The 15,109-nt window shown below is 45.7% G+C and overlaps 1 protein-coding gene and 1 long non-coding RNA gene across 2 annotated transcripts; one reads left to right on the top strand and one right to left on the bottom strand.

Moving 5' to 3' along the window:
• Positions 1-9,865: 9,865 nt before the first annotated feature.
• On the bottom strand, positions 9,866-10,684 carry LOC135369300 (uncharacterized). Its single transcript, XR_010415058.1, has 3 exons — positions 10,594-10,684; positions 10,371-10,492; positions 9,866-9,970 (listed from the first exon to the last, which is right to left on the bottom strand). It is a non-coding gene; the product is annotated as an uncharacterized LOC135369300 (long non-coding RNA).
• A 1,675-nt stretch (positions 10,685-12,359) lies between these two features.
• Positions 12,360-14,809, top strand: LOC135369371 (zinc finger BED domain-containing protein 4-like). Its single transcript, XM_064602965.1, has 4 exons — positions 12,360-12,577; positions 12,757-12,940; positions 13,007-13,226; positions 13,467-14,809. Exons 1-4 carry the CDS (start codon positions 12,360-12,362, stop codon positions 14,807-14,809), a joined length of 1,965 nt encoding a protein of 654 aa, XP_064459035.1.
• The last annotated feature ends 300 nt before the right edge of the window (positions 14,810-15,109 follow it).

Genomic DNA, 15,109 nt, shown 5'->3' on the forward strand with positions numbered 1-15,109 from the left:
GAGGCATTCTGTGGAAACGTATCCAGCGTATATATCACGCGACACGCCTAGCACGCGTTCCTTCAAAACAGTACGCAAGATCACTATTAGACAGTAAGAAGCATCATTAGAAATATAAGTTAAGGGTGATCACACAGATTCAAAATGATCATCACATTATAAGCACGTTCATCTCTGAACAAATGTGTTCACTTTAAGAGTATCACAGTTACAAATATGACAGGTTTTACACCACATAGATTCACCGTGCAACACGAGCACCATACAGCACACAATCTCTGAAAGAAACGCGTGGACAGCTCACGCGATTTTAGCCTCCCCATGTCCGCGTATATTGGAATTTTTCACCTGAGAGGCATGCACACACCGTTATCACGTAGCTATGAATACACACACACAATACAATTTTGAATGCGTAATCTGCGTATGATCGCGACGCACGGGCTCAACACGCGTCGATATAGACACGTCAAACTATCGCGCACCTTCCAGGTTTACAAATCTACATCACACCACAAACGTAGCCAGCGTACATTCACGCGACACACCCCCGCGTTCGCACGAGCACTACTGAACAGTAAGAAGCACCATTAGAAATATAAATTTAGGATGATCACACAAAAACGCACTCAATCTTAAAAAGCAGACTCAACCCAAGCTGAGTATGAAAAAACACAATTGCTCTCCCAGAACATTCTGTGCAAACATTGCCAGCGCAGGCAACACAACTCGCACTCCTGGAAGCACCATTAGAAATATAAGCTCAGGACACAACGAAGCATTATGAACAACTTCATCTCGAAAAAAAAAAGATATGTGCTCACCTTCGCAGACGGGCACATAGATTCACGAGCACCATGCAGCAATATCTGAAATACGAATTTTTCCCACGGCACGTGGACAGCTCACGCGACTTTAGCCTGCCCATGCAGTTTTAGACAGTGTGCGTTCAACATAAGAAATTATCTAAATCAAGCAGAATGATAGAGCACAGTGATGCTATGTGATAAGGCGCTCACTGACGCCCCAACGCTTATTAAACAATGCTACGCGGTGAAGCTTCGCACGTACTCAATGTTAAAAAGAACACTCAACCCAAGCTGAGTATGAAGAAACACAATTGCTCTCCCAGAACATTATGTGCAAACATAGCCAGCGCACGCAACCTAACTCGCACATGTACCTTCGAAACAGAGCGCAACTGGAAGCACCATTAGAAACATAAATTTAGGATAATCGCACGGTGCCGCATTATGAACAAGTTCACCTCATAAAAAAAAAAATATGGGCTCACCCTAAGAGCGTCACTGACTGGCACATGGATTCATAAACTAGCCGTAGAGCAGGGCGCGAATTTCGGCCGCGTGGACAGCTCACGCGACTTTAGTCTGCCCATGTCGGCGTATATTGCAGTTTTAGATAGATGGCGTTCAACATAAAGCAATTAATTAAATCAAGCGGAATGACAAAAGCATAGTGATGCTATGTGGTGAGGATCCAACGCTTATTAAACCGAAATTGGTTGGTGCTATGCACGCCCGTACTCAACCCAAGCTGAGTATGAAGGAACACAATTTCAGATTGCTCTCTCCCCGAACATTCCGTGCAGTCGCGCCTCCGCGTTCCTTCTCTATACTGGAAGCACTAATATTAAAGGGACTATGAAACGATTTTTTTCTTCGTTTCGTTCGAAGACATTTTTCTGAGTCTAGAACCGAAATTTTACTTTCGTCGCGCGAGCGGATTTCTCGGGAGCGAATTTAAACGGAGCGGCGAAGGGAGGACAGCTGGCGCCGCGCCGTGACGAGCTGCCGAGCGGAGACACAACCGGTAACTTGACGCGACCGCGGCCGGCTCAGCAACACGTCATCGTGACGTGTTGCCGAGCCGAGGAATCCCGCCAGGAGCATGCGCCGTAGGATCCCGCGTATGCGTTCATCGGGAGTGGAAATCTCCATGACAGCAGCTTTCGCGCGATCGGCAGATTTCGGCAGCGGCGGCAGCCACAGCGCGAGCTCGCGGCATTACTTGCCATTGTGCAACACCGGTGACGTAACGGGGAACCGAAGAGCGGTCCGTACAGTTACACCATCGGCAGGGAAATATGCGCGGGAGAGGAGGAACGTGGAAGAGACATTTCCAGCGCGCGCTCCTCGCAGAGTGGAGCGATTTCGTCCGGAAAAATTTGTGGCATATTAGTTTCTCTGCGGGAAGAACAGTTTCCATAGAAAAAAAGTATGGGGGTTCGGGAAATTTCATACTCCCTTTAAGATCCTCGCACTATGAACAAGTTCATCAAGAAAATGGGCTCACCTCATCACATCCGTATGACGCACGTAGATTCTTGTCGCGCGACGCGGCACAGCAGGGCACTACTCCGGGCGCGTGGACAGCTCACACGATTTTAGCCTGCCCGCGCACACAGGCTCAACATGCGCCGACACGCCAAAATGCCGCGCGCACCTTCCAGGAACTAGATAGCCGAAACACAGGCGCGTAATATAACCCTCCAGTTGGGGCCATCTGTTTTACATCAATGGTCGCTCGTTTCTGCAAGGTTGCAAGTCCGAGAAATTGGGTCACCTTGAAGATGTGTTCGAGCCATCTGTTTTATATCAAAACGCGGTTGATGGCCAAACTCTGCCGCGGACCCTAGCGAAAAAAAATGTTGCCTCAAGGTGATGTAAATAGGCTTTCTCTGAGAAACTGGGTCACCTCATAAATCATGTTTTCCGAGGCCGCGCGTATTAAAACCAGCGATCACACAACGCTATGCGACCACCTGCTCATTGCCAAAACAAGCTTTCTCTAAGAAAGGGTTCGCTTATGCAGTTTCCAAATGTACTTCGCGGCTAACGGGCGCGCATCACGGGCGTGATTGTGTAAACAAAATCGCACCACCCTCCAAGGGCGCATTTGAGTTCCGTCCGACGGTCGGCTGTGGGTCAAACGCACGACGAGGAAAGTACGTCTCACTATATTATCTTCAAGTTGAGGAGATAACAGTTGTTCTCATTTTCAGTTCATTCGGTGTGCGTAGAAACTGAGAAGTCATGTCACCTAAGCCAGTATAATCGTCTAAGCGAGTATAGTTTGTGGAGAGGTTACCACGCTTTCTTAAAGCAATTTTATATCATATCCCAAATGTTCTGCGCGATCAAACAAGTGAGAGCATTATGAAAAGAAGAACACCGCTTCACACATCACGGCGCGTGCATGCCGTAATACCATAGCTTGTTTCGTTCTGGCATTTAGTACTGCGCGTTGTGGTGAGGCCTGGGACACGTCGCAGTAAATGGCGCGTATAATGGTGCCGATTTGTAGGAAACTCTGACATAAGAAAAGTGATGAGCATCGACTTGACAACCGCAAAAGTGCGAAGACCCACTGTGTCGTGTGAGATGGATCAGTTCGTATGCAAACGCATGCTGGCAGATTTACAACGTCTAAACAACTTTTTAAATGGACACGGAGAAGAGAGTGATTTTAGCGACATTTTGAGAGCTATTCCCGTGCGGAGTACTCATAAAATCAGATAGTTTGTGAGATACAAGTTGGAACTGTTGGAGCGATATAGGAACGGAGAACCCATCAGCGAGACAATCATAAATGCCGGGTTTTCCACCCCCGTGGTGCGTGACTACTGGAAAAAGAACCACACGAGCTTGGACATTACCGTCGTCGAGGGAAAGGAACGTGTTGTCTCCATGTTAGAAGACGTCCTCGCTAAAGTGTTGTGAATACCATGTTTACTGTAAACAATTTCTTCATAATCTTTATTGATATTTAGCAGCGAGATTATTGGTGGGAAGAGTATGCCTTTTTATTTGACATAAAGTTCGCATGAAATAAATGCGGGAATGAAGCAACCACTATATTTTTTATGATATAAAGCAAATCCAACTCGCGAACGCGAACTACGCAGCGTATTGCCCACATTGAGGAGATATGTAGTGACAGCGCGAAATCTTCATTGTTTACGTAGATTTAGATCATCCATAGACTTTTGTATGCAAATAAACGTTTATTTGCCTGTGCTGTTTCACTAAATCCTTGGAAATATAAACTAGCCGCTCGCTTCGTAAATCATACAACAACAACGTTGATTCCGCCGATTGACCACCACGCACAGCAGAAGGAGACCTTGAAATATATCTACAGGTACAATGTCTTCGTATTCCGACGTCTTTAGGACTTCATTGAGATTACGTGATATTTGTGCGTAATCTCAATGAAGTCCTAAAGGAGGATGTCGAAACAAATGTCGGAGAATAATCCTTGAATCTCTTCAGTGTTTCCTACAAATCGGCACCATTATACGCGTCATTTACCGCGACGTGTCCCAGGCCTCACCACAATGCACAGTACTAAATGCCAGAACTTGTTTCAGCAAGCCGAAACAAGCTATGGTATGGTCGCATAGCGTTGTGTGATCGCTGGTTTTAATACGCGCGGCCTCGGAAAACATGATTTATGAGGTGACCCAATTTCTCGTTACATCACCTTGACGCAACATTTTTTTTCGCTAGGATCCGCCGCAGAGTTTGGCCATAAAGCGCGTTTTGATATAAAACAGATGGCTCGAACACATCTTCAAGGTGACCCAATTTCTCGGACTTGCAACATTGCAGAAACAAGCGACCATTGATGTAAAACAGATGGCCCCAACCGGAGGGTTATACAGGGTGTCTACGCTAAGTGTGAACAGATTTTTTAAAAATATATCAATCACTTTTTCCGAGATGAAATCAATTGCAATATAGCATATGCTGAAGGGCACTCCCTAGGGGGGCATTAACAGACTCCTAAGGCAATGCCTTAATTACCTTTCAATAATTAACTTTTTAATTATAAAAGTTACGATTTGCTCCAATGAGAACATCTGCTCTCTTCGGTCACCAGATACCAAAACCGTTTTCAGAACAAAAATCCGTTCAGTAGATCGTCCGCAAAAAATTCGTGAAGGAACACCATTTTTTTCTTTATTGCGCATCGTCAAAGAAGTGGAAAAAGTGATTGATATATTTTTAAGAAATCGGCAGGCTTACATTGGGAGGGTGATCAGTAGGCTTTGGCTTAGACGTCTGAATCAGTAGGCCTAGCATGGACCAATCAGCATGAAGTGGGCGGAAAGTTGCACACCACAAGGTAAGTTTGAACACCTGAGATAAAGCCGCAGTGGGGTCGCTGCCATCTGGCGGGCGCTAACGAAGGCTATGTTCAGCGGTGGTGGTGGTGGTAAGCCGGCTTGCCGTTGTTGGCCTCACGGATGTGGGCTGCGTCACGACTGTAGCCAGGATGAGATGAGATAATGTGATAACAGATGAAGGAATGAAGACGGCCCGGAAGTTACGATCTAAGGCAGACACTGCCTTAGATCCAAGGCAGACAGTGCCTTAGATCGTCCACCCTGATTGGTCCACGCTAAGCCTACTGAACGAGATGTTCAGCGGGCTTAGTCAGTGCGCTTAAAACGGGCCAATCGGTAGGCTTAAATTGGGGACGGCCAATCAGAGGGCTTAGAAAGTCTGGAAAATGTGGAGAGTGATGAGTAGGCTTCGAATGGACCAATCAGCGGAGCCGAGTAATTAGCATAAAGGGGCGGAGCTACAGTCAACCAATCAATGATCAGTAGGCTTAGCACGGGCCATTCAGCGTGAACTCTGCGGAGCCAAGCCAACTAATTAGTATAAAGGAGCGGAGCTACGGTCAGCCAATGAAAGATCAGTAGGCTTAGCATGGGCCAATCAACGTGAAGTGGGCGGAGCTAATGGCGGCCAATCAGATGGCTTTGGATTTGGCTTGTGTTGAATTACAAGTGGATTGTGTTGGCTTAGAACTGTATTTTGGCTTAGAATTGGACTAGAATACGCCATCTTGGATTAGAAAAAGGACGTCGTTGTGCGTAATAGCTCCCTACTACTCACATGACAAGTATAAGAAACAAATAGCAAAGCACATAGCATAGCATAGCTATATTGCACAGCAGAGACATGCAAACATAATTACATGTCACCCTACGTGTAAGTCCTGTTCGTTTGCGTTTTTGAAGGATGCAAGATTATTGTTGGAACAAATGCGTAGAGCACGGTGGGTCATGACCCCCAAATGTGTCATGAGCTGTTGAAAGATTCATTGTTTCACGCCCAACCAGAGGGTAAAGCTCAATTCATGTTCAAAGCATTAGTGGACTGTCATGTGTTGTCCCATGACAGTGCTGCATTCATGAGTAAATGATGTAGATGTGAAGGTCCTGAAGCATGAATTGAACAGATATCTTCTGGCTGGGTGTATTTCCTGCTGCTTGGCACACTCTTGGAATCTGGTTGAAAAGCTGCTTCTGAAAACTGCCCTGCTGCTATGGCTTTCGTCACACCATCTGTGCATCAGTATTCGAACAGATTGGGACAAAAGTTTATGGAGCACTGGGGTGTTGCATTTCTTCATGGGATTCATGGGAGTGGCACCCTAGCAGCAAACAGGAGTGGCCACACACACTGAGAGGCCAGTCACCTGTTTCTTATTCGATATCTTCCTGCTAGCCAGCAGGGGGCCGCTCCGATGAGGTGCAAGGCAACAGGCTCATTGATATGGCGTTCAGCTGGAATTTGTGGTATTTTGGAACGATGTATTGCTAACGAGACCAGTAAAAATATCCAAAACTGGACCTGGACTGCGTGTTTGGCTCACTGAGGTTACCCAAGAGCTACGTTCCCTTGAGGTGTGAAACAAAGCTTGATAAAATGAATCAACCAAGTTGTGTGATCTAACTGGCCAATACTGAGTGGATTTACAATATAGGTTTGCAATATCTTGAGGACTTTTGCCTCTCTTGTAACAAATGCTAAATAAATGCAATCAAGCATACATTGGAACTCAGTGGCTGAGGCAAGACGCATGAACATACAAACATATGTGACTGTGCTAGTTATATTTTCACGCATATAGTATGATCTTCTGAATTCCCAGTAGCTGTTCAAACATCAGGTTCCAGAACTGTTGTTCTTATTTATTATTTAAGTATTTAAGTATTTGCATTTCTGCAGTGGTTGGCTTTCACATAGCTGCACCCGTTCTAACCCCTTGCATCTTTGTTGAGACAAAGCGGAGTTGTTTGGCATTTTTGTTCAGTAGTGTCACAGCAGGTTTAGCATAGCATAGCCAACAGGGGCATAGCCAGGGGGGGTTCAAACCCCCAAGATCGTACCTTTGGTAGTGCATCTGGGAGGTCCCCATAGAACCCCCCATAATATTTTCTGGCTACCGCACGGATAGCGAACACTAGCATGAGACAAGATAGAAGCCAACTTGAATATACAAGGCGTACTGATGTGCATGAAAAATTTTAAAATGACTGAGCATTGTATGCAAATTACATTATCAGGATGTTGATGAGAGTCATGTACCCCTGGCCACCATATTTTTGATGATAACGATAAATAAATAATGATAAATAATTATGCATTATATATAGTCATGAAGAGTTTGCTCATGGTTGTTGGAAGGGTGTACATTTCCTTAGATAAATCATTCACAAGAATACACACAGCGGCTTTGAGCTCACCAAGACTTTATGCGTGCAATGCCAACTGATGTTAGTATTTTCATGGTAAAAAGCATCTGCTGCAGCTGCAGAAAACAATACCATCAGTCAGAGGCAGTTGTCTCGTTATATTGCAAGAGAGTACTCAGTACAGGAGAGATATAAACACACATAATAAAACGAACTGCCTAGTGCAGTGAGTGGCAAGTTTATTCCGCTTCTTATTGGCAGAATATTAACACAATCTTTTCTACAAGATTTCTCAGGTCAGAGCACTTTATAGGATATACAAATTGCCAATTATGTGTATGTATATCACCACACTTAAGTGTATTTACCTGCTGTAATATACCCCAGACCAAGCTCAAAATGGGGCATATTGTCTTCAGTTGAAAAGTCAATGCAGGAGAGCATGCATTGCTGTAAAGCGTTTCACCTGAACCATTACCCAAAATGTATGACGTGGCAGTACACAACTATCACATATAGAATGACCCATCGTGGTGCTTTGTGTAGAACTATGCACACTTTTCTTTTGATGTTAACATTGCCTTGAGTTTGAGGGAAAACGCAGGACGAACACGGGACGAGACGAACACGGGACGAGACGAACACATAGACGCACGAACCAGCAATGAAGATTTAATACACAAAGTGCAAGAGAGACAGGGTAAAAAGAAAGTGTACACTTCGGCATTAACATCAAGTCAACACCGGCTAGCTTTCCTGCTCCTCCTATGTTCATCACACTTGTGTTGGTGCCCAAATGCCTTAACAGCTGTTTTTGCATGCCTGTCATGAGAACTAGCAAGAAATCCTCATCTTGCAACAAGTCAGTATTTCCTCGTTGAAAGACAGTAGGATCATCCTTCTTGCCTTTGTGTGTGAGGGAAAGCACTGGACTGTTTGTTTGGGCTCTGTTAGAACTGACCAACAGGGCAACACTGTTTTGATCGTCGTCGTGTTTCCTCTCACCGTAACATATATTAGTCCCTCATTGTGGTGTACAAGTATACTGCATTGTAGTGAGGTGAATTGGATCCTTTGGATGGCACATCCAGCACACCCCGAATTCTGAGCAGCATAGTACGCAGAGTGCAATGCCGTCACGTAGTTTCCCTAATATAAACAAATAGTTTCTTGAAGGTAAAAAAAGGACATTCCAGTACAACGTAGTGTTTTCAAGTGCCTGCACGGGCCGCCTCTATTGCATCTTCCTCTGTTTTTGTCAGTGGGGTGTGGGACAGCCCCAAATTCATGTGCATAATAGGAAGCTTGGAAGACAAACGAGACCTTGCCAGTTTGGAACATTGCAGACATATCAGCAAGGCAGGTGTCCCCACGCCTGACGGAGCCTTGTGATTTGATGGACCTTCTCCTTTGATGTGTCCTCTCTATAAGAGCACCTGATCAGTTACAAATACAGGGTGTCCACGATAAGTGTGAACAGATTTTTAAAAATATATCAATCACTTTTTCCGAGATGAAATCTATTGCAATATACCATATGCTGAAGGGCACTCCCTAGGGGGGCATTAACAGACTCCTAAGGCAATCTCTTAATTAACTTTCAATAATTAACTTTTGAATTATAAAAGCTACGAAGTTGCTCCAATGAGAACATCTGATCTCTTCGGTCACCAGATACCAAAGCCGATTTCAGAACAAAAATCCGTTCGATAGATCGTCCGCAAAAAGTTCGTAAAGGAACGCCATTTTTTTTCTTTATTTTATTCATTGCGTATCTCTAGAGACGCGTCTTTCCTTCGCCCCCAATACGAGAGGATGAAAGAGCACACTATCGCCTCTTGCGTCCTGGAAAAAGATTAAAAAAAACAGAAAATGCAGCCCAAGATAAGGGCAGTCGCGATAGAGTCACCCGATAGATTTGTGTTTTTGTTTTGTTTCCGCAAGTTAAAGCTAATCTTCGACGCATGAGGCGGCACTGTGCTCTTTCACTCTCTCACACTGGGGGTAAAGGAAAGCCACTTCTTCGAAGATGCGCAATAAACCAAATAAAGAAAAAAATGGCGTTCCTTCACGAATTTTTTGCGGACGATCTACCGAACGGATTTTTGTTCTGAAAACGGTTTTGGTATCTGGGGGCCGAAGAGATCAGATGTTCTCATTGGAGCAACTTCGTAGCTTTTATAATTAAAAAGTTAATTATTGAAAGTTAATTAAGACATTGCCTTAGGAGTCTGTTAATGCCCCCCTAGGGAGTGCCCTTCAGCATATGCTATATTGCAATTGATTTCATCTCGGAAAAAGTGATTGATATATTTTTAAAAAATCTGTTCACACTTAGCGTGGAAACCCTGTATAATAACCACTTTAAACCTCCATCTTTCAATCTTTCTACCCCTGTGCCTTTAGTAAAATGACTCTTGGCTGCACCCTGCATTTCTTCTCTGCATGCCTGAAAATCTGAAATAAGTAAAAATAAGCAATGTCCTCAGTGTCAACACAATCCTCATGTGTTTCGTAATTTTGTTGTTCCAGTTAAGAATACAGTATGATAAATCTGAGTAAAAACACAAATACAAAATAATAGGAATCATTAAGCACAACGAAAGATTACTGATAATTGCCGAAACCACGATATTTCTTACTCATATACCGACTTCGGTGTTAATATAGAACAGGTGACAATTATACAGTCCGATTATAGAGATTTTACGAACACGTCACCAGAATTAGTCCAACTTGGCACTATGGGTGTACATTACGCGCCAGTCTGCCGGTTTATGCCACTGAATCATTTGCTACAACACATGCAAAATAAGAGCGTTGAACGCGAATGGTGTGTAGTATGAGACGTACTTACCAGCTTCAGAATTGCACTCGTGCGTCTTAATTCACTTGGAAGTTATGTACATACACCTTGTACTGCTGCTGCCTGAACTGAGAGGGTGCAGCTGAGAAAAAGTGGACTGGCACTTGTTGCATCTGTAGTAACAGAGTGGCCCATTTTACATTTTTTTACAGACGCCTTCACCTTTTGAACCGCGATCACGAAACTCGCAGGCGTTGCTGAAACGTTCCCTCACCTGTTGAACATCGACGGACGAGCCGGACATCCAGCGAGGAACTTGAACGGAATATTTGGCAAAGCTGCTTCAGCACTACCACAAATCTCATCCTCAAGCCATGCTCAACTCAAGCAAACAAACCAGTCTGCTAGCGCATGCGTACGCGAAGCGAGCCGACGGCAAGGCGGCGGCAAAGAAAGACACGTGACATCACTTCTAGCGCATGCGCAGCGCAACTCATTTTCCTCTCCCGAAGGCCAAGTCACGGCGGCGGCAAAGAGAGACACGTGACATCACTTCTAGCGCATGCGCAGCGCAACTGATTTTCCTCTCCCGAAGGCCAAGTTCCTGGAGGGACCACGGCACGTCACGATGACGTGTCGCGGATCCTGCCGTGGGCTAGAGGTGTGCGCCGCCGCGCCGAAGCGCCGCCGCCGGTGGTTTGCACCTCGCCGTCGCCGCCGGGCCCAAACTGTCGGCGCGCCGCCGCCGCTGAAGATGAAAAAGCGGCGCGGCTGTGTGTTGTGCCCATTCTGATGCGTCTTTCTTGAAAAAACAAAGTTCTCTTTTCCTTTATTTCCTTTTTTTCATCTTACGATGCATGGCCGTGGCTTCCGTCATGGTGTTTTCCGTTGCAAGAATTTGATCAGTGATTGGGGTTTGAATGCAAATGCTTCAGAACATGGAGAACTGATGTTCTGAGGCTGGAACAACATAGGAGGGATCTTCTTTCAGCTTTACATCTTTCATCGTTAAATGCTTCAGAGTTCCGTTCCCAGGTAGTCTTTGAAAGGAGAACGGCTGAGCAGCTTGTTACCAGTTCCTGCAGGCTATGTACTCGGTCATCCAGCAGCACCATAGGATTGATCAGTGTCCGTATATGCATAATATCTGCCGTTTCTCTAAAGGAGATGGAACGAAGTCAGTTATTGAACCGTAAACCTAAAAAACATTAAAACTTAGATTAAGCTTCCACCATATCACCGCCCCCCCTCCGTGAATGTTTAGAATGCTGCGATTTCAGACATGCCACGCGTGAGATATATGTTCCCCCATTGCCATCACTGTCATTTTCTCTCGGGAATAAGGTACAATAAACCTGCAGTTTTTTAAAAATCAGAAAGGAAACAGGCGAGGTTGTGAAATTTAACATTCATGACGAATCTCTGAGCCTGAAGAGAAAAGACCTTTCCTGCCCAGTCTCAGGGTCTCGTCTCGTCATGGCTGCAATATTTCTGCCGGCCATTTCATGTGATTACACATGTCCCTCCTACCAGCCCACAATGGATCATTCTTTTTCCCATTTTTTTTCGCACTTTGGAACTGTGGACAGGGCATACTATTCGTGCAATGAATGACTGTGTACCCGCACGATAAACGTCACTTCATGCTTCATAATGTGCACGTTCTTTCCGTACGGCCCACACGGCGTGACAGACATCCATGCCTTGACACATAAAATGCGCCTCAAGTGTCTCCGGGCCTATACGAACAACCATCCAATGACAACAACCTTTCATAGTGTAATTAGGGATCCTCCATGTGCGGAGAGGCCGCAGCAACCCATCGAGGCTCCCTACCAGCGATCAGAACCGCGAGCCGCGCTCTGCCAGAGATGAGAGTTGAGCGACATCTCCTGCTTTATTTTATAACTTTCATCGTTTGCCCTCGCCTGGGTCGCGCGCGCGCATCCCAGACTGACCGTTACATCCCTTCTTCCTACGTGCGTCTTCAGTGAATGGAACGCGACTTTGGAAGAAGCTCTCGCATTCGCAGTTAGTGCAATGGCAGACGAGAGTAACCACGGTACATTTAAGCAGAAAGTGTCCTTTTTCAAGATCACTCCGCTGCGTTCAGCATCACGTTCAAGTTACGTGTGGTCCTATTTCGGAACGCTGGTGCATGACGATGGTCAGAAAAGGAGAACTGTTGGTTCGGACAATTTCTGTAAGCTCTGCTTAGAAAAAGCTCTCAGTGAGGACTCCACGCTTCCCTTTGAAAGGTTAGTCTCAAAGAAAAGTTAGTTTTAATAAAGTTAGGTGCTGTAATCTGGAATCACTCTAGAGACGGGGAAAGCCATCTTGTATATACTCTATTTGCTGAACTAGTGTCTCTCGTATAGATGCGACATCAAGCGTTACTCGAGCTCTGTAAGCACGACGAACCTTCAACGTCACTTAGCGGACGTACACAAGGTGTCAGGGAAGGCACCGGAGACAGCGAAGGGCTGAAGAACTACTTCAGTACAGCCAAAAGGAAACACACAAACGACTCCATGGTAAAGAAGCAACTAGCTAGAGACTTTGTACTCTGGGTTGCAAGGGACCTCCTACCGTTCAGCATAGTTAATGGAGAAGGCCTTCGAGTGAGTAATTGTTCTTCGGACTCGACGATCGGTCGTAATATCCCAACACATGAATAAATTTTACAGGACTTCTTGCTGAAGTACAAGGTAATTAAGTCTGACGAAGACCTCCCTGACAGGACAACGCTCTCCCGCGGTGCACTTAATGATGTATACAACGCTATGCACGACCACGTAAAGCGGGTCATCCAGGAAGGCCCGCGATTCCTTGCGGTGACGTACGACATGTGGATGGACAACCACAGGCGCAGAAGCTACATAACCTTCACGTGTCACTTCATTGATGGTTGGTATAAATAAAATAGGTTCCTAAATTACTGGTTGTAGTAACTCGCGTGGCGTTTGTATTTCTTCCCGCTAAAGCAAAACCATTACGTGCTTTTTGTTCAGTGATGTGTTAGGACACGCTGTTGCACTAGCCCACGATTCGGTCTGCCTTAATATATGTGTTTTTATTCATCAAAGGACTATACACGAGTGTCAATATCACAAGGCTATACACATTACTTCAGCGTTTTTCTTCCAGAAAGCTTCGAACTTCGGAGCATGACCCTCTCAACAAGGAATATGGTAGAGAGGCACACCGCTGTTGCCATTTGGGGCGAATATTGCAAGTGCACGGAAGAGTTCGGCATGACGACGAAGACGATCACTGCTGTGACGGATGCCGGGTCAAATATGAAGCGTGCTGCGTCTTTGGCAGACACAGAACATCACTTATGCGCAGGGCATGGGCTCCATAACTTAGTACTCGTTGACGGCATCCAGAAAGTGCCAGAATTATCTGACCTCCTTCGGAGCTGCAGGGCAATCGTCAAACGCGTGCATTACAAGGCTGGCCAACTGGAGGAAATCGTCGAGGCAGACATTCGCACCTCCCTTCTATCCCTTTGTGATGTTGGAGACGCCATTGACGACGACGAGGCTGACCCCGCTCTACTATGTGATGAAAGTGATGAGCACAGCTACTCATCCAGCGGAGTGCCGTCAAAGTTTACCACCGTCAAAAGCGACACGCCAACAAGGTGGCATAGCATCTTGGCCATGTTGGAAAGCCTGATCGTTAACAAAGCATCGCTAAGGAAGCTGCTGGCTACACTAGGGGAGCCAATGCAATTAGGGCCAGAAGAATGGAGCCTAGTTGGGGAACTTGTAGAATTCCTAAAGCAATTCCGGAAGGCTGTCGAGCTGTTTTCAATGCAGCGTGACTGCACGTACAACACGCTACTTGTAATAAGAAGTGAGCTGAAGAGCTGCCTGGAAGATAAGGCTGATGACAGCACTTCTGTGCGTCAGATGAAGCAGGCGATGCTCGCGAAATTCGACTACCGCTTTCCAGTAACTGAAAGCACAGTCACCGCTTCCCTTCTGGATCCCCGCTTCCAGAACCTGAAAGTGGTAGATGAATACCTGACAACAAAGGGACTGAGCAAGGTAGATTTCTTAGCAGCGCAAGTGCTCAGATTCGTTAAAGAGAGCGACATCAGAACTTCTGACGGGGGTCAACCGCGTTCTTCGACAGAGGACACGTTTGCTGTGCTTGCGAAGCGGCATTCATCAGGGGAATCCCTGCTGCTCGGATCTGTGAACGCGGAGTGCCACGCGCTCATGAGCACTCCCGCAGGAAAGTGCGGACGGTCAACGAGCGTATTGGACTTCTGGCGTTCAGCACAAACGCAGCTGCCATGGCTGTCATGCCTCGCCAAGAAGGTTTTATGTGTGCCGGCGACAAGCACTCCGTCAGAGAGGGTGTTTTCAATCGCGGGACTCATAGTGCGCGCGAAACGTGCCAACCTCCACCCACTCACCCTGGACAAACTTATATTTATCCACGATAACTACAGTGTCTGTAAGGATGCTATTTGTTGACCTTGTCGTGGTGTCTTTTGCCATATCTTCATTTATTGCGTTCGTATTTTTTCTCAAAAAGATTCGCATGACGAGTGAGCAGAGGTTATAACGAATTTTGTTTTGTGTGTTTTGCTTTGTTGGAGTTCTAAAACGATGCCCTCTTTCAAGCACTCTATTACAAGCCGTGCTTTACCTTTTATTTTCCTTTGTGTGTTTTTAGTTTCCTTTCACAACATATGTTCACCTCGTGCTGATATACTTGATGCAATAAAAATTGCTGCCATTCTCATGTCGGTTATACTAAGAACAAAATGCACC

This window comes from Ornithodoros turicata, chromosome 9 (genome assembly GCF_037126465.1).
Source record: "Ornithodoros turicata isolate Travis chromosome 9, ASM3712646v1, whole genome shotgun sequence".
Lineage (NCBI taxonomy): Eukaryota > Metazoa > Arthropoda > Arachnida > Ixodida > Argasidae > Ornithodoros > Ornithodoros turicata.